The sequence below is a fragment of the Misgurnus anguillicaudatus genome, chromosome 2 (genome assembly GCF_027580225.2).
Source record: "Misgurnus anguillicaudatus chromosome 2, ASM2758022v2, whole genome shotgun sequence".
In the NCBI taxonomy this organism is placed as follows: Eukaryota; Metazoa; Chordata; class Actinopteri; order Cypriniformes; family Cobitidae; genus Misgurnus; species Misgurnus anguillicaudatus.
This window is the reverse complement of record NC_073338.2, coordinates 35,025,225-35,046,282: the sequence shown is the minus strand read 5'-3', so window position 1 is coordinate 35,046,282 and position 21,058 is coordinate 35,025,225. Positions and strand designations below refer to the sequence as shown.

General features: G+C 38.2%; 2 protein-coding genes across 7 annotated transcripts in view; both read right to left on the bottom strand.

Annotated features, from left to right (window-relative positions):
• Positions 1-8,084: 8,084 nt before the first annotated feature.
• On the bottom strand, positions 8,085-10,663 carry rgs1 (regulator of G protein signaling 1). Of its 2 annotated transcripts, none has more exons than XM_055203948.2 (4): positions 10,427-10,663; positions 10,107-10,186; positions 9,120-9,286; positions 8,085-8,984 (listed from the first exon to the last, which is right to left on the bottom strand). In XM_055203948.2, the coding sequence occupies exons 1-4, from the start codon at positions 10,522-10,524 to the stop codon at positions 8,808-8,810; spliced, it is 522 nt and encodes a 173-aa protein (XP_055059923.1). In that variant the 5' UTR covers positions 10,525-10,663; the 3' UTR covers positions 8,085-8,807. The 2 variants fall into 2 exon arrangements, with proteins under 2 accessions (XP_055059923.1, XP_055059922.1); XM_055203947.2 differs by having other exon boundaries at positions 10,107-10,167; positions 10,427-10,657.
• A 6,893-nt stretch (positions 10,664-17,556) lies between these two features.
• The window catches only part of rgs18 (regulator of G protein signaling 18), a 109,447-nt gene continuing 105,945 nt past the window's right edge, over positions 17,557-21,058 (bottom strand). For all 5 annotated transcript variants that reach the window (XM_073854279.1, XM_073854273.1, XM_073854281.1 and 2 more), the window contains one exon: positions 17,557-18,625. In XM_073854279.1, coding sequence (XP_073710380.1) covers positions 18,380-18,625 — 246 coding nt within the window. In that variant the 3' untranslated portion in view covers positions 17,557-18,379. The remainder of the gene's footprint in view (positions 18,626-21,058) is intronic.

Here is a 21,058-nt window from a genome sequence, read left to right as displayed (position 1 = left end):
GTTCGTTTCACTACGGTGAGAGCTGCCGATGCGCACGTCCTCCGTGCGGAGATCGCTGTCTTATTGGCGAAAGACGCGATTCAGCCGGTCCCTCCAGCCGAGATGAGGTCGGGGTTTTACAGCCCTTACTTTATTGTACCCAAGAAAAGCGGCGGCTTGCGACCGATCCTGGACCTGCGTTCGCTGAACTGTGCACTTCACAGAATGCCGTTCAAAATGCTGACGCCCAAGCGCATATTTCCATGCATTCGTCCAAACGATTGGTTCGCATCTATCGACCTGAAGGACGCGTACTTTCACGTATCGATTCTCCCCCGACACAGGCCGTTTCTCCGCTTTGCGTTCGAGGGGCGAGCATACCAGTACAAAGTCCTCCCATTCGGGCTCTCTCTGTCGCCCCGTGTATTCACCAAAGTAGTGGAGGGGGCTTTAAAACCCCTGAGAGAGAGAGGTGTGCGCATTCTCGCGTATCTGGACGATTGGCTAATAATAGCTCAAACACGTCAGACGCTGTGCGATCACAGAGATTTAACTTTAAAACACCTCGCTCGTTTGGGTCTTCGGGTCAACTGGGAAAAGAGCAAGCTTTGCCCCGTGCAGAGAATCTCTTTTCTCGGTATGGAACTGGACTCGATCGATTTGACAGCTCGTCTAACAGAAGCGCGTGTACAGTCGATTCTGACTTGCCTGAATACATTCAAGAGCAAGAGCGCGGTCCCGCTGAAACAATTTCAGAAGCTTTTGGGGCATATGGCAGCAGCCGCAGCTGTAACTCCGCTCGGACTGCTTCATATGCGACCGCTTCAGCGTTGGCTTCACGATCGAGTCCCGAGGAGAGCGTGGTTGCGCGGCATTCACCGTGTTATCATTACACCTGCGTGTCGTCGCACTTTCACTCCGTGGTCAGACCGTGCGTTTCTCCGATCCGGTGTGCCTCTGAGACAGGTCTCCAGGCACGCGATAGTATGCACAGATGCGTCAGACACGGGGTGGGGGGCCACGTACGATGGGCTTGCGGCTTCGGGGGTCTGGACGACACCCCAGCTGCATTGGCACATAAACTGCCGGGAAATGTGGGCTGTATATCTTGCGCTCGTCCGTTTCAGCAACGAGTTACGGGGCAAAGATGTATTAGTTCGTACAGACAACACTGCGACCGTGGCGTACATCAATCGTCAAGGCGGTTTACGCTCGCGTCACCTGTCGCATCTCGCCCGTCACCTCCTCACTTGGAGTCAGAAGAATTTGAGGTCTCTTCGTGCCATTTACATCCCGGGCACGCTCAATGTAGAGGCGGATGCGCTCTCTCGGGCTGCGCGTCCCGGCGAATGGCGACTCCACCCCATTGCGGTTCAGCAAATTTGGAGACGTTTCGGCAAAGCGCAGATAGATCTGTTTGCTTCCCCAGAGACGACCCATTGTCGCCTGTTCTATTCACTAGCCGACGACTCGCTCGGCGTGGATGCATTGGCACACAGCTGGCCGCGAAACATGCGCAAATACGCGTTCCCTCCGGTGAGCCTCATTGCGCAAACCTTATGCAAAATCCGGGAGGACGAGGAGAGCGTGCTGTTGGTGGCACCGTATTGGACAACCAGGAGCTGGTTTCCAGAACTCTCTCTCCTCGCGACAGCCCCTCCGTGGAAGATTCCCCTGAGGAAGGACCTTCTTTCTCAACAAGAGGGCACATTATGGCACCCGCGCCCCGACCTGTGGAACCTCCATGTGTGGTCTCTGGACGGGGCACGGAGGATATGAGTGATTTACCGCAAGAGGTATCTAACACTATTGCTGCTGCACGAGCGCCGTCTACGAGACAGGCTTACGCGCTTAAATGGAACCTGTTTGTCGACTGGTGTTCTTCCCGAAGTGAAGACCCCCGAGAATGCCCGATTAGTGTTGTGCTTTTATATCTCCAGCGTCGTTTGGAGAATAGGCTGTCACCATCCACTATTAAAGTCGATATCGCTGCGATATCAGCTCACCATTCACCCGTAAACGGTAGAACAGTGGGTCAGCACGACCTAGTCATTAGATTTCTCAGAGGCGCTCGAAGACTGAATCCTTCGCGTCCCCCCTCTATTCCTCCTTGGGACCTGTCCTTGGTGCTGAAATCACTCCAGGAAGCCCCATTCGAGCCTCTGCATAGTGTGAGTGTTAAGTTTCTTACAATGAAAACTTTAACTCTCCTTGCTTTGGCTTCTGTTAAGAGGATAGGGGATATTCATGCATTTTCGGTCGATGAATCGTGCCTTCAGTTCGGGCCGGCTGCATCCAGCGTAACACTGAGACCCCGGCCCGGCTTTGTGCCCAAAGTTCCCACCACTCCTTTTAGAGATCAAGTGGTGAATCTCCAAGCACTGCCTTTGGAGGAGGCAGAACCAGCCATGGCTTTGTTATGTCCTGTTCGTGCACTACGTGTGTATATAGACAGGACGCAAAGTTTTAGGACCTCAGATCAGCTCTTTGTTTGTTACGGTGGTCAGCAGAAAGGAAAAGCTGTCACCAAGCAGAGGATGTCCCATTGGATTGTGGATACTATAGCCCTTGCATATCAAAAGCAGAATGTGCCTTGTCCATTTAATTTACGTGCCCACTCTACTCGCAGTGTGGCATCATCTTGGGCACTGGCTCGCGGTTCCTCGCTAACAGATATTTGTAGAGCTGCAGGCTGGGCGACACCTAATACGTTCACAAGATTCTATAGTGTTCGTGTCGAACCGGTTTCCACTCGGGTTCTTTCTACTAACTAGTTAAGAATGCCGAGGGTCGGCTCGTGTGTCGGCTTGGAGCCTCTATTTTGGTGCTGCACATTTGCACCATTATGGAAGGCCATCGGGGCAAAAACGTCTAGAAAACTGTTTTTGCCTCTCCTCCACCGCCCTGATAGCTGGTGTTGCGGAGCATCCGCTGTCAACCTATCACTGATGTATTCTCTGTAAACCTGTGTAGGCTAGGCGTCCACATTTGTCCCCTACGTGGGGTTCATTTGTGTGTATAGTCCGTGGGGTTCTAATCCTCCACGTTTTTCCTTAGCAGAGCCTGCTCTGCACCTCTCAACATACCATGTATTGTTCAGAGACTTATTTTGAGCAACCTGTCGGTTGTTTCATATATTTTATGTCATTCATTTAACCTTCTTAGGGGATGGCTTCCGCAGTGTTCTAGCTCCGCTCAGTTTAGACGCTTCTCCCAGTTCGCTGCTTCACTATCGTGGGTTAAGGAACAGGTAGTGACCGGCCTTCTGCATTTCGCCTTAGGTTCCGCCCCTTATGTGGAGGGCGGAGGGCTTTTGCAGGCACTGGAAGGGTTCAGCTGCAGTGGCGTTTTGGTAGGGATTCCCAATTCGTCGGTCACGACGTGACGTCGTAGTGACCGACTGAAAGGGAACGTCTCGGTTACGTATGTAACCCTCGTTCCCTGAAGGAAGGGAACGGAGACGTCACGTCCCGTCGCCACAGTTTGCTGTTCCATTGCTGTTCAGGCCGGGCACTGTTGCTCGGCTTCTCAGCAATAATATAGCTGATTTGGTATTATGCACCTGTGCCTTATATACGCACCTGGCGGGGCGGCGCCGGCATTATGCAAATACCTGCATGCCAAGTTCATTGGCGTTTTTGATAGTTCTCGAAGTAGATAGGTCACCCGCGAAGCGGTTCCCAATTCGTCGGTCACGACGTGACGTCTCCGTTCCCTTCCTTCAGGGAACGAGGGTTACATACGTAACCGAGACGTTTTCTGTGAAATCATCATTCAGGTAATTAGTGTTTGAACCTATTCAACCAACCCTATATCACGCAAATACGTGACTATTTCACGTATGGACCAACGTGAAAATGTCACGTTTTGCCGCGTTTGAACGTGAGCATGTCACGCTTTCTGTTTGTGTCACTGTCACGTACTCAATTGGTAAATCAACTTTTTTGTCCTAATTTCTTACCATTGTCGCTTCGGTTTAGGGGATTTACATAAAATGACATCCTTACCTAAACAAACTCTAACCCCAACAGGCGACAATTGGTTAAAGTGTAACTAAACCCCTTGTCAGAGCCTGACTCCACCCACTGGCAATATTTGAAAAATGCAAGAAAAGTGGGCAGATCTCAACGGAGATAGAGGGGACGAACTAGCTCGTACCAAGCATTGGTGAGATCGTAACAAGGGCGTGATGAGCTTGAACCTGCTTACGTCACGAGTTACTTTTTGGACCCAACATCCAATAGGAAAATTTAACTGCAGTAGCCACTGTACAACCTGAAGAGGGCAGCACTCAGACGTTTTTACACCATATATTGTAGTATTGAAACACTTTATATCCAAATGTCAAAAAACTTACTAAAATCAATGAACAGCACTAATAAAGCATCATTCTTACAGATCATTAACTAAAAAAAGTTGGTTAAGGGTTTAGTTACTCTTTAAAGTTTAGAAAATATAAAAGAATAAGTCTTGTATCTTTTTTATAAACCAATACTTAAAGTGACAAATACTTAAAGTGACATATAACACAAGCACCAAATCTAACCCTAAACCGAAGCGAAAATGGTTTTAAAATAGGACAAAAAAAGTTGAGTAACCAAAACGTGACAGTGACACAAACAGAAAAGCGTGACATGCTCACGTTCAAACGCGGCAAAACGTGACATTTTCACGTTGGTCCATACGTGAAATAGTCACGTATTCACGTTTCTCTCCACAATAAAGATGCACATCTGAAATGCGGTTTAATATGGTGAAGTAAACTGTAGCCTACTATTCAGATACATAGAATCAGTCATAAAGTCTTTAAATACTCTTATAATATTATTAGTACACTAGGCCTATGTGAACACCATGTTAAATAAATTAAACTATTTAAGTATAATTCAACATACATTAAGTAGAAGTTATGTTAACTCAAATATTTGTGTATACAATAAACCGTTTCTTGTTATTTAAAAAATGGTGCATATTTTAAGCAAACCAAACATATAATTTTTTACAGTAGGCCTATATTTACTAAATCTGGAACGTTGCTTTTACTTTTTGCACTTCTACAGTATTTTTAAATGAACCTAAAATCTAAGTTGTTTGTGTGATCCTTAACTGACCAGTCCATTGGAGAATGGCAACACTGTATAGTTTAACTGTAAGGAGAACACTAATAAAAGGGCTCGTTTGAATCTATGCAGTGTTCTACTACAGAAAATCATTCACTGTAATTCTCTAACGCCACCACGTGGCCAAGTATATGTATGCATCAAAATGACCAATGCAGGGTCTCAAAAGGATTTCCGAACTTGGGTAGCCTACAAATGTTCAAGGTTCAAGGTATTCTTTATTATCCCTGAAGGGCAATTTTTTATGCAGCCAGCAGATAGAGTAAATAGACAAATACATAGACATAACAACAACATAAAAGCACACCAATTAAACATAAGAACAAAAAAACAAAATGTGAAAAAAATCTGAGGTGTAAAGTACTCAATGTTTATTATGTGTAATATATTTTTTAAATATATATATATTAAAATATCTGTATTTTATCATGTTTTTCTTTTAGTTCACTACATTCTAAAGCAAAATACCATACTTTGGATCTACGTCATTTCACGTTAAATTAAATTTAATTGTTTTAAATATTTTACTTGAGTATATAATTAAATATTCAAAAAGTAAGGTTGCTAACCAACATCCCTATACATTGAATAATTTAATATGTTTTGTTTAATTCAAATTTTAAAGGGGACATTTCACAAGACTTTTTTAAAATGTTAAATAAATCTTTGTTGTCCCCAGAGTACTGCTCAAAATACCCCATAGAAAATTTTTATAGCATGTTAAAATTGCCACTTGAGAGCAAAATGTGCTGTTTTTGGGTGTGTTCTTTTAAATGCAAATGAGCTGAACTCTGCACTAAATGTCAGTGCCGTGATTGGATAGTGCAGATTAAGGGGCGGTTTCAATTACCTATTTTTTCACATGCTTGCAGAGAATGGTTTTTAAAACTAAGTTACTGGGTTGTTCTTTTTCACATTTTCTAGGTTGATAGAAGCACTGGGAACACAATTATGGCACTTAAACATTGAAAAAGTCAGATTTTCATGATATGTCCCCTTTAGGAATGTTTTTGGAATGTTTTACGTCATAAATTTTCTTGGGGGGGGGGCATGAAGGGATGCACCAAATAAAAGGGGGCCGCACGCTGAAAAAGTTTGAGAACCACTGTAAAAAAGTACAGATACTTGAGCAGTAAGTTAAAATACTTCACCACTTTACACCCGTGAAAGTTCACTGTTCTTTTAAAATTTGTGAAATTGTGTATTTTCTGTTATGTTTTAGTGGCTGAATCACCAGCATCCCATAATTTTAACCTTTCCAGTTAACAAATAACTTCTTGTTATGATGTGTATGTCACATGGAGGTTTTGGAATCATCATAGAGGCCGGCTGAATAAAGTTTATACTAACTTCTCCATAGTAGTGGCCTTTTCCTGTTTAGTTCTCATAGTCGCTGTACTAACAGAATGCCATAGTTAGTCGATGTTTTTTCATTTCACAAAACATGCTTTGGTGGACGTGCTGTCTTAAAGTACAAAGAAATAAAACAATACACATAACAAAAACTATTTGAACATTTACCACACATTTCCACAGGGCACGCTGTGTTGACTCCGTCAATTCCACAATCCACCTTTTAAGCACGACACTCCGTCCAAAGAGTGAATTGAAACGCACACCATCAAAAATGTCACAGTACGCAACGTTGGTGACAGACGTGAATCAACTCATATATGCAATGCTTTCATGGGGCTTTCACTAATTTCCTTTTGAGTCATCCTTTCCTGCATGTTGGACAGTGAACATGAACATGAGTAATGACAGAAAAGAGATGGCACTCAGTTCAAGTGCTGTGTCCTCAAGTGTGTTGAAATGAGTATAATGTACAGTCATTGGAACTCATTTTCCAGTGGAATCCACCGCTTTTGTAACTGGTGGTACACTCGACAAAACTGTATTGCTTATTATGCAGTTTATACACTGCTGAGTAAATAAGGTCTATGGTTGACAAATTACACATCTTCAAGCAGCAAAGCTACATGTTATTTTAAGTTCAAGTCTATAGGAAGTTGCTAAACAAGGTGAATTTGTAGTTGCAACTTGTGATCTCACTCCAAAACAAGCTACATGTAAAAGTACAAATGGGTGATACTCACGAAATCCAGATTTAGGTGTCCAGCATCAGATTTTTTTTGCACATATAAGATTAAGGTCTGAACTTACTATAACCATTATTTTTTAGAGGATTTAAAAATATTTCCTATAGAATTATATACATTTTTTAGATTTTCATTATAAAAAATTATCATTACCGCAACATGCATTTACAAACTCATGTTTCGGTAATGAGAACTAAAAAGTTGTCTAGATACTACTTTTATCTTGAGAGAAAAAATAAGAACTGCTTACCTGGTAGACATCTTGAGTGTCACAGTCAATTATGTCCCTTCCAACAATTTTTTCTTTAAAAATGTTAGTTAGTTCCTTGAGGGCTTAAACAATGATTGAAAATTGTTGCGGAGGATGAGGAAAATTGGTCTTGGACACATTTATATTCCTTATTATTGCCTCTACATTTACCAATGATCAACAAATACCACATGTTTCTTTACTGTAAATGTTTATAGTATAACATGCACTGAAGCTTTTTATTTTTTAGATTTTTTAATCATAAATATTTCCATGTCAAAGAACACAAATCCAGTCATGGACACGTTGTGGTAATGATAATTTTCTCCTTAAATGTGGAAAAAATAAGAATTTGATTTATTATGATGTCATCTGAAATCATGTGCAAAATAGTACATGAAGAGATGTTTGTAACTGTATGTTTCTTATTTTGATACTCAACATTTTTTATCAAAATGACACATCATAAGTCTAATTTTGCGAGAATCACCCAAATAGTATATGTGGTGTTTTGTTTAAACCTAACCGTCTTATTTTTGTCAAATAATCTAAACACCACGTTTTTGTGGTTGGTCACTTTATGTGTCATATTGCACTATACAATTAAGGGACAATACAAATAATAAACAAATATAATATTTTCATGATTTTTTTAATTGATTTTTCTTTCATCTTTTATATAAGGATCTTCAGTTTACATTGTTTTTTAAATAAATATCACGAATTTCCTCCTGACAGTCATGACAACATCAATCATAAGAAAAACAAACCAAATATATTTTGCAAAAAAAAAAAAAAACATAAAAAAGAAAATTACATTATCATTAATAATAAACATTGCTTGGTAATTAACATCTCCATAAATTGCACTGTTAAATAAGTGAAGTGTAGATGTAGTGGCTGTACAAGTTAGAGAAATTAGAAAAAATCTATAGTTTTGTGCAGTTATTGTCTTGAAATTCTTAATCACTGTTTCTCAAAAGTGTTTATAACAAGGAAAACAAGGAACTGGCTGATTTAGTTCAGGCCCATAACACAACAAACGAATCCTACATAGGATGATTTGTGAAGTATTTTTGTGGTGCATCGATATTTTTACATTACACTGTAAAATCAACATATAGTCATTTATATAAAAGTGCATAAAATTCAGGCCCAAATGTGATGCTCTTGAAAACATTATTTAGAGACATTTACTGTATGTAGGACATGCATTAGGGGTCTGTCAGTTTATTACTTCAGATTTGATGCGAGACTAGAGCTATTTCAGTCCAAAACTAATAAAGATTGTGCTTACCAAATATAAAATTAAAATTTACAAATCATTACTGGCAATAGTAACAGTGTACCATTATGAAGTCAGCTATTGTCGTGCTTTTGCAGAATGGCCCTGTAGATGTCAGACTTCAGAAACCTGGGATAGCAATCCCTCGACATTAGACTAAAGATGTGCTTCTGTGCTGCATCAAATGAGTTCAGGTTCGGCTCTGAGATGTTGTTTGTTATGTTTGATCGAGTCCCAGAATCAATGTTGACCTGAAAATAGGGTCACAATTAAAAAACATGATAAGCACATTATGCGTTTTGCATGGTTGTTACAAATATTTAATATCACAAAAAGCTCTCTAATAGACTTAGTAAAGTATTAAAAGTGTTTATTTTGTGTTTTACCTGTCTGGGTGAGTCAGTTTGCACAAACTCAGTGTAGATTTGGTTTGCCATGCTGATCATCTCCGGTACACTCGTGATCTTTTTATATTCCTCACATGCCAGCCAGAAGAGAATATTTTCCTCACTGTATTCTGACTTTAGGAATTCCTGGAAAGCCAACTGTCCCGCTGTAACACAATACCAGTCATTATTATAGATAATCAGAAGAAATAATATTTGAAATTAGCATAAAAATGACCTGAAAAACTGCTTTTACAATGTAGAAGTAAAAAATGTCATATAATATTTAAAAATATTTATTTTGAAGTATATACTATAAAACTAAAATGCATAAAAATGGACGAAACACAAATATATAAATAAGTAATAGTAAATTTGCTTAATGGTCTTCAAACTGCATGAAGTGATTGAAATGTATCGCAACTTATATGGGTTTTTATTAGCAGCAATTACATTCACAAGGAATGTAGCATTTCTGGGCCAGTGTAAAGTAAAATGTTTGCAAATACTTACTTTGCAAACTTATTTTATTAAACATTTGCATTATGCTCATCAATCCCCAGCACCTGACAGCTCATATACATGTTAATCCTGCAGTATTTACTCTGGCTTTCATAAAAAGGCAAGCAACAAACAAACAAACCTAGTTTCCTAACTTTTGTTAATGTTTAAGATACACATTTAAAACTTAGTACTGACAAGGATAGAAAAGATCAAACTTTTTAATCCTTAAGAATCAGACAGAATCTTTAAAAGTAATATTTGAGATTTTCTGCAGTGAATTTATATTAAATTCAACATCAGAAAATACATGTTTTAGCCCTACAGCACAAATATAAATAAGTTATAAAAGATTCATCAACAAAGTCAAAATGGCCACAGTTTGCAATTTTTTACCAAAATGATGCTAAAATAATTAACATTAGGCCTAAAATGGTTGTGTATTATGAGCTAAAGATGGACTTTAAGCATGAAGGATTTTCTTACATCTAGACTCCAGAAGCTTCTCGATAGACTCGCCCCAGGAGTCCACATCTTCAACAGGCTCCTGAGAAAAGCAACAAAATCTACCCTTGAAAATTACATGGAGATTCATCACCGGTGACGCTAATTGTGCTAAAGATTTTAAATGTATTACAAAATCCTTTAACAATTCACACAATTGGTCCAAAATACGTGTGAGGCCTCATGACCCTTACATGAAAGCAAATCCGTCTATTAGTCAACATAAAATAAATTGAATTTATGAATTTTCTTTTGACATCATTTAAGTACAGCGATTGAATTAATAGTAATCATCGACTCACTTTATAGCCATCTCTCCTATCGGCGTCCGCAGCATCAAGCTTGCTCCTGTGTCTGCCTCTATATGACTCCGGAGGGGTCTGAACACATTCACTGCCATGAATGGAACACATGGAAATCAGCATGCAAAGCTATGGGCAGGATCACCTCCTCAGTCTGTAAGGTCACAGAGAAAACATCTTCACCACTCGGATGATGGCCTGGTCATCGATGAAAAAAGAAACTTGTGGTTTATGGCTGATCGTGGAAAATTGGGTTGATGTTTCGAAGAAAGCATCATTCACCTGGCATGTCACCTGTGAAAGAGTCAATCGAATACAAAACAGATTAAAAATACATAAAAATATACATAAAAAATCACTTCCTTTAAAGGAATATTAAATTTTTTTAAAAGAAAAATCTAGATAATTTACTCACCACCATGTCATCCAAAATCTTGATGTCTTTCTTTGTTCAGTCGAGAAGAAATTATGTTTTTTGAGGAAAACATTGCAGGATTTTTCTCATTTTAATGGACTTTAATAGAGCCCAACATTTAATACTTAACAGTTTTTTTCAACGGAGTTTCAAAGGACTATAAACGATCCCAAACGAGGCATAAAGGTCTTATCTAGCTAAACGATTGTCATTTTTGACAAGAAAAATAAAAAATATGCACTTTTAAAGCACAACTTCTCGTCGAGATCCAGTCGTGATGCGCCAGCGTGACCCCACGCAATACGCCATGACGTCAAGAGGTCACAGAGGACGAACGCGAAACTCCGCCCCAGTGTTTACAAGTGTTAAGAAAGAGGACCGTTCCGACGGTGTTGTATGTGGAATGATACTAATTAATGTCTTTGTGTCAGTTTATTGTTTACAATGGTCCACAAATGTGCGTTTTATATATGTAACATGTCACTACGCATTTACGTTAGGTCACGCAGGAAAGGACCTAGACAAGAAGTTGTTGTTTAAAAGTACATATTTTTTTATTTTTCTTGTCAAAAATGACAATCGTTTGATAAGACCCTTATGCCTCGTTTGGGATCGTTTATAGTCCTTTGAAACTCCGTTGAAAAAAACTGTTAAGTGTTGAGTCAAGTATCAAATGTTGGGCTCTATTAAAGTTCATTAAAATGAGAAAAATCCTGCAATGTTTTCCTCAAAAAACATAATTTCTTCTCGACTGAACAAAGAAAGACATCAACATTTTGGATGACATGGTGGTGAGTAAATTATATGGATTTTTTTTTAAGAAAATGAACTATTCCTTTAACTTCTAACAAATAAGATATTTATGAAATGCACAAAAAATGCATGCAATTCTGGATGCAAAATAACTTAATGTTGAGTAAAGTAAATAAACCTGGTAATTAAAAGGTGACTGATTTGAGTCTTAAAAGGAGCGTGCCTGCGTAAAAATGTGTATTTAAACTTAATCTCATGTTGCCCCAGGTGAATTGTAATAAAGGAACAGTTAGTTTCTTTGCATGCAAGCGGCTGCTAAAAATCTTTTCAGTTTATTAGACACAAATCTGCTTTTTCTTTTAACAGCGCCCTATTAAACTAATTTAAACATTTTTACATTTTCTGAAAAAAGTTGATGAGGGTGTTGGGTATGTCGTTTTAGTGGTTATTAGTGCATTGATATGGGCGTTCTGAGTGGTCACATACTACCCCAAATCTAATGCCCCCACCCCCATCATAAGTGCAACTCTATGGGTTATTTTCATTTGTTTATAGTTCCCATTAATCATTTATTGTAACCTAAATATGAAGAGTTACAGTGATACTTGTCCTAGCAAATAGGTTTTTGTACACAGTTTAAACACAACAGGCAGGCTGGAATTGTTTTTGCATTTGAGCAACCCTACAGCAGTTCTGGGGCAGTTAAGGGTTAACAAAAGCTCCAATAAGGATGGCTGGTACCACATCAACACCTGCCCATGTAATGGTCCAGGTGGGAGTCTATTAGATCATCACCACATTTATTCACAATATTGAAATGACAGGATGAAAATCCTACCATAAACAAATAGCATGTGGCTGAAATAGGCCTATATCTAGCCATTTGCGTATTATTTAAGATCCAACCCTTTGTCTGATATCATATCACGGGTGTCATATCTCCTGCTAAATTTTCCATTATAAAACCTTTACCGTTTTAGACATATCAGCAAAAATGGCAACATTTCAAAAGGCATCTGCAAGATTTTTGGTCCAAAGTAGAATTTGATGCAACAATGCAAGTGTATGGGTCCGCAATAGTAAGGAAAATGTGATTTTGAATATTGTGAAATCAGGGGTTGATACATGAAAGGTACAGAGTCATTATTACGGCAAATTAAGAGGTGAGTGGAAAAATTGTATTTACACTTCCTACCGCAGATTGTCATTTGATTTATGGATAGCTCCTGGTTTGAGGTCGGAAAGGGAACGGGAAACCAATTTACAAATTTTTACAAAGTTTTGATCTTTTTTTGGGCCTCGAACTAAAAACTAGAACCCAAGCACTGATTTATTCATCATCTAGACGCTATAAACAATGATTGTTACCTGATCAATTCTGAGCTCTGCTTTAATATTGTCTTAGTATGTCAGTGGCCATGTAAATGTGCAGAAGCAATGGAAAATCCTCTGCCAGATTTGCATGCATAATGAGTTACACGTGGCCAAGAGAATTTGGTTTCCAAAAAGGCTGGCAGGGGTGAGGGCAAGCTCACCTGTGTTTACTCCTGAAATCAAAATCGTTCATTCACTTCAAAACACACGTACATACACGTAAGCTTATTTCTTCTGTCTTTGTGTTCATGCACAACTTTTAACTTTGGATATGTTATAAACATTGTAATAATTCAAAAGAGCAGTATTAGCTGCAGGGGCTATATAGAAGTAGATCAGCATTTAGAAAATCATGTTTTTATATTTCCTGACTTAATAATTTTTTTTTTTTAAGTTTAATGCATTGTTACATTTACATGAGGCAGTGAAGTGTACTTGCAGATGAAAACAGTCTTGTTGAAGACTGACTCATTTGTCTATGTGATTTGTTTGTAGCACCTGTGTAGGCATGTGTGTGTGACGTATGTTCGGCACCCTAGCACATTTGTTTAAAAGAGTCGAGGAGATCAGGTAATCCCTTTGTTAATCTCAACAACATGAAAATACATGAAACTAACAAAATACATTCTCTTTGACGTTTGGAAGCTGGTCTATAATAAAAAAGTCAATGTTACACTTGTATTTTTATTTTTAACATTTAATTAACTTCAAACTATTATTTTTCAAAATGTTACTTACTCTATAAGCCAGCAGGGGGAGCTGTGGTTGTTAAATGAACTTCCTGCAGTACAGCAAAAGAGCCTCAATGTGCACAACACCCCTGCCTCTCTTACAGGCGTGAACAAGGATGAATTTGTCACCGGTGCCATATCCTGTGCAAAAAAAACCTCTTCACACTGTTGTCATGGTCTCATGCCAATAAAAGTTTTACATTCCTGTGCATTAATTTAAAGGCTTATATTAACTAGACTGACTTGGTTGCATACTGGTGTCTTGCTGTAATATATTTTTTTCTTCCAGAAGGAGCGTTGCTTTGTAGCTTATCTTGATTCATGTTTTTGTATAGCCTACATCATTTAGTTAAGTAAATACCATTGTTTCAATTTCAAAAGCAGGGTATTTTAAAGACACTATAATTCATTACAAAAACATTGCATGATGTTTTTAGACAGACAGTAATATTGCTGAATCTTGTTCCCGTATAGGGAGCTAACAGCATGCAGACTGTTCATTCTCTGTTATCTTTTATGCTTAAGTGTAGCTTTTCCATTCAGAGTCAAATGCTTTTGCAAAAACATCTGGCGTATCTCAAGGAAACACTGTGGGGTGCTAAACACGAGGACAGATTTGATCCTGTCACTCCGACAACCAGTGAAAGAATTTCCCAGAATCGGTGCTGTTTGCCACTCTCAGCTGCGAGAGAAATATTTTGACTCCACAGGGTCAAGTGGATCACACTTCACACATTACAAAAAGACGTTCAGATCTCATATTCACTGATGGTTTTTGGTCTCATAGTGAAAGAAATAATTGCCAACAGTTCATTAATCAACAGCAATTTATGGTCCATGAAGCATCAGATCTTATCTTTTAATGGCTATTAAAAATAATCATTCTAAGATGGTCAATTTTAGGGCTAATTATGATCATTATGAGTTTATGGTGTTAGTCTGATTAACTCTTAGATTAATAACCCTTAAAGCTTTATGATTTTATATCCATGCAGTAGACTTCAATGCATGCAGAAGCATTTAATAAAGATATTTTCGGAAACGTTCACTCCTAAGCAAAATAATATTGGATTAAAATCAAGATATTTTACATATGCTGCTATATTTAATTACATTTAAAAATCAAATCTAATTTTTCTTGGATTATTAAATACAATATCAAAATAAAGCATAAGCCCCAAGAAGCAGTGGGTTACCAGTGCATTTTATAACAGCTAAGGGGCGTTGTTAGTGCCTAAAACCACCTTAGCTGTTATAAAATGCACTGTAACACCACTGCTTCGCGGGGCTTATTTCGTTTATAAAATGATTACTTCATATGCATAGCAGGATTTCATAAAATAAAACACAAATCAGTTGTAATATATTAGTACAATATTTGTACACAGTGGTGTGTCAACATCTTTGAGGAAGCAAGTCCAAGTCGAGACCGAGTCCTTTAGAAGTCGAGACCAAAACCATAGAACATGTCAGTTTTCATATTCATGATTTAATATCACCCCAGTTAATAATCAACAGTTAGGCCTACAGACTAAGCTAGATTGGGAATTGTTTTTAGAGGAGCAGTCTTAACGTCTTAATATGGACTATGCTTTTAATATCATTAAAAAAAATCCCTACCACAAGTATCATCTTCTGCCTATTTATCTAGAGACAAATAAACGGCTCTGATGGCAGTATCTTTGCATTGCACCATGGGATGTCATTTTCAAATAATGCCCATCAACATTGCATTTTATTATTATTGTTATGTGTTGTGTGGTTTTTTATATGAACATAAAAAAATGTGTTGGTCTCGAGGACTCGGCCTGAAATTACGAGTCCTTCTCCTCTCACTGTAGTTCGAGACTGATTCTTTGAAGGAACAAGTCCGAAACGAGTCCAAGAAAGCAGAAATTGGTCTCGAGACCAGTCTCGGACTCAAGTACTACATCACTACTTAGCTTTAGTGGGCAAGCTGTTTTGGGTAGGATGTGACTCGTGTAGGTGTGAAGAAACATGAGCTCAGTGCTGGCAATGACTTCACACATTTATTGTTTATTTAATAAAGCAACACATATTTGACCTCCTGCCTAAGCACATGCACTACACTTTTGAACAATGGTAACCACAAAACTAAAAAAATAGCAAACTTGTCTAAATCTCCAAAAAATAAAGAATGTTTAACACTACTGAGTCTTTCTCTTTACTAAAAACCAAATAAAATATGATGTAAATTAATAATGCGAAGCACCTCCTCAACCAATCGTATTGATTTAACGTTAAACTGAAGTTAATTTGCAGTGCCACAATCTTTCTTAGCTTAACTGGCAGATCGAATGCTATAAACTTCATCACCAATGTTTGTTAACATGAGGCTGTTGTATTGAAATGACTCGGTTAGGAAGTTATAAATAAAATTATTGAGTTGGATACATTTTTTTGACTCATTTTATTTGAGTTTGTGGAACTCAAAGCGGTGAAATCGTTGAACACACATAAAACTTTTAAGTTATTTTAACTAAATACATTGTACTGTTTAGGTTTACAGTGCATACTTGGGTAAATATTTGGTTATAAATAAACCTTTCACCCTAAATGCTTGGCTTTTTCAACCCTTGGTTGTTTAATGTATTTATAACCCAATGGTTGGTTCTATCTAATATCTATCAATTTATGGGTTAAAACAACCCAACATTTTTTAAAGGGACATTCAATTTTTTTAAAATATACTAATTCTCCAGCTCCCCAGAGCTAAACATTTGATTTTTACCGTTTCGGAATCCATTCAGCTGATCTCCGGGTCTGGCGCTAACACTTTAAGCATAGCTTAGCATAATCCATTGAATCTTATTAGATCATTAGCATCTCGCTAAAAATAACCAGAGTTTCAACATTTTTCCTTTGTAAAACTTAACTCTTCTATAGTTACATCGTGTACTAAGACAGACGGAAAATTAAAAGTTGCAATTTTCTAGGCAGATATGGTTTGGACTATACTCTCATTTCGGCGTAATAATCAAGGATGTGATATTACGCAGTGCCCGAAAATAGTCACCTGCTATTGCAAGTTGCTAAGGGGAATATTTTCGGCTGCTGCACAATATCATTGTGCCTCCTGCAGCCATGTTACAGCTGCAAAGTCCTTGATTATTACGCCAGAATGAGAGTATAGTTCCTAGCCATATCTGCCTTGAAAATCATACATTTTAATTTTCCGTCGGTCTTAGTACACGATGTAACTACAGAAAAGTCAAGTTTTAAATAGGAAAACATCGCAACTCTTTGGTTATTTTTGAGCACAATGCTTATGGTCTAATCAGATTCAATGGATTGTGCTAAGCTATGCTAAAAGTGCTAGCGCCAGACCCGGAGATCAGCTGAATGGATTCCAAAACGGTAAAAATCAAATGTTTAACTCTAAGGAAGCTGGAAAATGAGTATATTTATAAAAGTGGAGTGTCCCTTTTAGTTCCATATAAAATACTTTCATATATTTTTTGTTTCATCTACTGTATGATTGCGTTCTGTTTTATGTTACACAATATGAGATATTATGTATTCTAGTGGCCTGTCTGATCATGCATAATTGATGTTTGCTTTTAGACACTTCCATTTAGGTTTGATAGGATGACAGTGGATCAGACTTGGGTATCAGTATAGGCAGCTTGAGGCCTGACACATTCTCTAATGACTCACACCAGGAGGGATTCATATGAAAAAGAGCTTAAATCACTGGAAATATGAGGAAACTGGACAAATAATATGAAGGCAACGTTCAACCGTTAGCAAAATAATAGGATCATATGTCTGTGCAATGAATCATTGTATTGGCCTGAGACAGCCCACAGTGCCTTTATATATCTTTTCTTTTTAAAAAAAATTTATTGTTGAAAACGCAGATATTTTGTCTGTGAAATAATCTAGTCCTGTATCTTTTGCACAAACTGATCCAGATCACAAAGTATAGAGATTTCTTCACTGTTATTGCATTAGTTTTATATCTGTTGGTCTGTTCTGTGGTATTATTGACTAGACATTCACCCAACCCTAAACCCCACCTAAAGACAAAATAAGCTGTGGTTGGACATTTTGCATGTCAGATGATGTCAGATGTTTTTCAAAGTGGACCATTCTTCAATCCTTACAGACTGATGTCTGGCCACACAAGACTATACCATAACTAACTATACTGTAAGTTACACAATAATAGTGGTTATTGCTAAAAGTGCAGATTTTGCATGAAATGTAAAGTTTTTTAAGCTCAAGCTTTGCCTTCAATCTATATTATTGATCTAATTACTTGCTTTACTTAAGCTACTTTTACAATTTACTTACTATTATGATTGCTCCAAGTAATATGACAATACCCAGTTCAGTGTGTTTACTGTAACATTTACTATTTTTAATAGCGATGCAAAAGCTGTATAATTAAAAATACAGTATATATACAATTTATATTATAAAGACCTTGATCATAAAACAATTATGTACAATTTACAATTGAAAACATGTTGATTATGACAGCGTGGCATGAAATCCTTGAGCAAAACCGAACAGTTGACAATCATGAATGATTAGTATTTAAATACCAGCCTATTTGAACTAATGTTAATAAATAGCTAAAAGGTGCAACACAATCAAGTGCTGTTGACAGTACAAAACAAATGATATGAACACTACTCGCACTACAGTACAACTCTACAACCAAGCAGCTGTGCCTTCGGCACGATCATTTAAAACAAAGGAGCGAGACCTTCTCCGGGTCATAGGTACTGGGCCTTTCCTCTTGGTCAGGGTCAAGTAGATGTCAGAGGTTAGGAATCGTGGGTAGCAGTCTCTTTTCATTAAGCTGTAAATTTTATCTTGTGCTACATCAAAGCAAGATCGAGTTGGATGTAGGACGTTCTTCTCAATGGTGGTCTTGGTTGAGTGGTCTATGTTGACCTAAAGGGTAAAAAAGGAAAATGTATTTCAAAAATGTGATTGTGTCTGCGTTTTCCGAAACTTCAAAAGTTAGGAGATTGTACAACTGTTATGAAAGACAAGATAATTGAAATTATGCAAGATAATAAAGTGATGATGTAACATTTTGTGTTCTATGGTTTCAAAACCATATTACAGATTTTTTTCCTTGGTATCACACAGCACATTTTTAAAAGAAAGTTTTAAGTATAACCAAATAAGCTTTAAGCTTGAAGTATAATTTTGTTTTTATGCATACGCAAGGGTCAGCATAAGAATAGTAAATATGCACTGTAAAAAGTGAAAGTTGGAATAACTTGTAGCCTACTTGTAGATCTACTTAAAAAAATATTTCAATTGGTCAAGGGCTCATTATAGTTGTGCGTATGTCGTATGACATGGCCTCGGTTTTCATATATATTTCTGCGTCGTCGTCCGCGTCAATGTGCAATTGCACATGTAGACCGCCAGTAGGCACTGCACTGTAAGGGGCCGTTCACATGTCGCACCTAAAAACGCGAAGAAAATGCTAGGCGCGTAGGTTCTTGTCACATGACCTGCGGTGCGCTTGCGGCATTTGGAAAAGTTGAAATGTTTTAACTCAATGCATTGCGTATGTGCCTGAAACAAATGAGCAAACGCGTCGCTTCCATTATGAGTGTGCATACCGCGCGGCTAAATTTGAAATAACGAACTTGAGCGCGCAAAATACGCAATATGTGAATCACTTTAATGGGGCATACACACCAAACGCGAGTTCAACGATTTGCGTGAGTAGATTACATACAAGTCAATGCAAAGACGCCATCAGACGTGTCCTTGCGTGGGATGATGCAAATGGCTTGAATTGGACAGCGCGATTGGAGTGAAAACACACACTATTCGCCTCAAACTCGCCTTCGCGCAAGTTGAAAATATTCAACTTGAGCAAAAAATTTGCATGACACAAAGTTAAATCCCGCGAGTAATCTAGAGCGAGCAACGCAATGCTACACGTTTGGTGTGTACGTAGCATAAAAAGTGAGAGTTCTCCTCAACTTGGATCATCTTTTTTACCGTCGCAAGCGGAAATGACTATAAAGAAATACTTTGCAGATTTTTTTACCTGGCGGGAGGGGTGGTGGGCCAGCGTTTGCGTTCTGCATAGAGTGGATGCGTTGTTGAAATTTTGACGAGTATACGTTAGGCTACGCAGTGCTAGCACAACCTACGGCGTAGCTACAGTGTAGAACTATAAATTAAACTTAACACTTAAAAATGATAACACTTTAATTGGTAAAGTTGATAAAGCATAAATTGGCTAGGTATTACCAATTTGACTTATTTTAAAAAGTTTTTTCACCTTAAATTTTTCAAAACCTTAAATTGTTTTTTAAAGCAACACTATGTAGTTTTTTTACCTTTAAATAATGTCTCTAAAATTATTTCAGTGATAGAACAACTTGAACAAATTGTACTGTTGCTGCAACCTGAGCAGCCTCCTAGCTGCTACAAGTACACTCTGAAAGTGGCGGTGGAGGGTAGAGCACACAGCCCCGCCCCTCCCCCTGCCTGCAGAAGAGCGTCTGATACCAGGCACTGTTGCGCTTTTCAACCACATGGGGGAGCTGTAAGTCATATTTACATGGAAACTACATAGTGTTGCTTTAAGTGTTACCAACTGAAGTATTTTGTTTAAGTAAATACGACTTTGACTTTTTACAAGCTGGATCTTCGTAACCGTGCGTACTTTGTATGCAAAGGTTGTGCATGCTCGCTCACGAGTTTGTACTGTATTGTGTAGGCGGGAAAGGTATTGCAATTTGTCGCAATATGCATGCTCGAACATCTGTGTGGACGTTAGTGTCAAATAAACAATGCTTTGCAAAGCTGTGCGTTCGACCATACGTAAAAAATGAACTATACTCCAGGCTTTACAAGTCATGTCAAGTTACTATTTTAAATTTGGCTACACTTATCACTTATTTTTAATAAGTAACAAGTAACCCCCCTTACCTTTTTTTCCGCTTGCACACTTCATCGGTTTGTCTATTCTGACCACACTGAACCACTGACTCATTCGCCTGTCAAACCCATACTTGCTACTTCTTAAAACTCATTCTAACAGCACAGCAGTCTTAACGCCTGTCAGTACAAAGATCCTATGAATCATGATTCTCTCAGATATCAACATAACCAACTAATTAACATACAAACATACTAATTTACAAATGACATTCTTGTACTCTATTAAAATCAATCTATACAATTCACACAGTATTATACATGCCATAATACGTTACAACTTGTTTTTTATCTTTCCTTTAACTTGGCTCAACCAGATCAAATGCACTCTGGACATGGTCCCACTTTCTCATTTTTTGTTTCTTAGTTTTTCTGTTTTCTCAGCTGCGTGGGTGGCTGAGGAGGGGAGTT

What these genes read in the sequence shown, in the direction of transcription:
- rgs1 (XM_055203947.2), bottom strand. Translation starts at nt 10,549, where the DNA reads ATGCTGATTTCCATGTGTTCCATTCATGGCAGTGAATGTGTTCAGACC. An exon ending in ATAGGAGAGATGGCTATAAA is followed by an intron (nt 10,168 to 10,426) that starts GTGAGTCGATGA and finishes TGCTTTTCTCAG; the next exon opens with GAGCCTGTTGAAGATGTGGA. An exon ending in AAACTGACTCACCCAGACAG is followed by an intron (nt 8,985 to 9,119) that starts GTAAAACACAAA and finishes CCCTATTTTCAG; the next exon opens with GTCAACATTGATTCTGGGAC.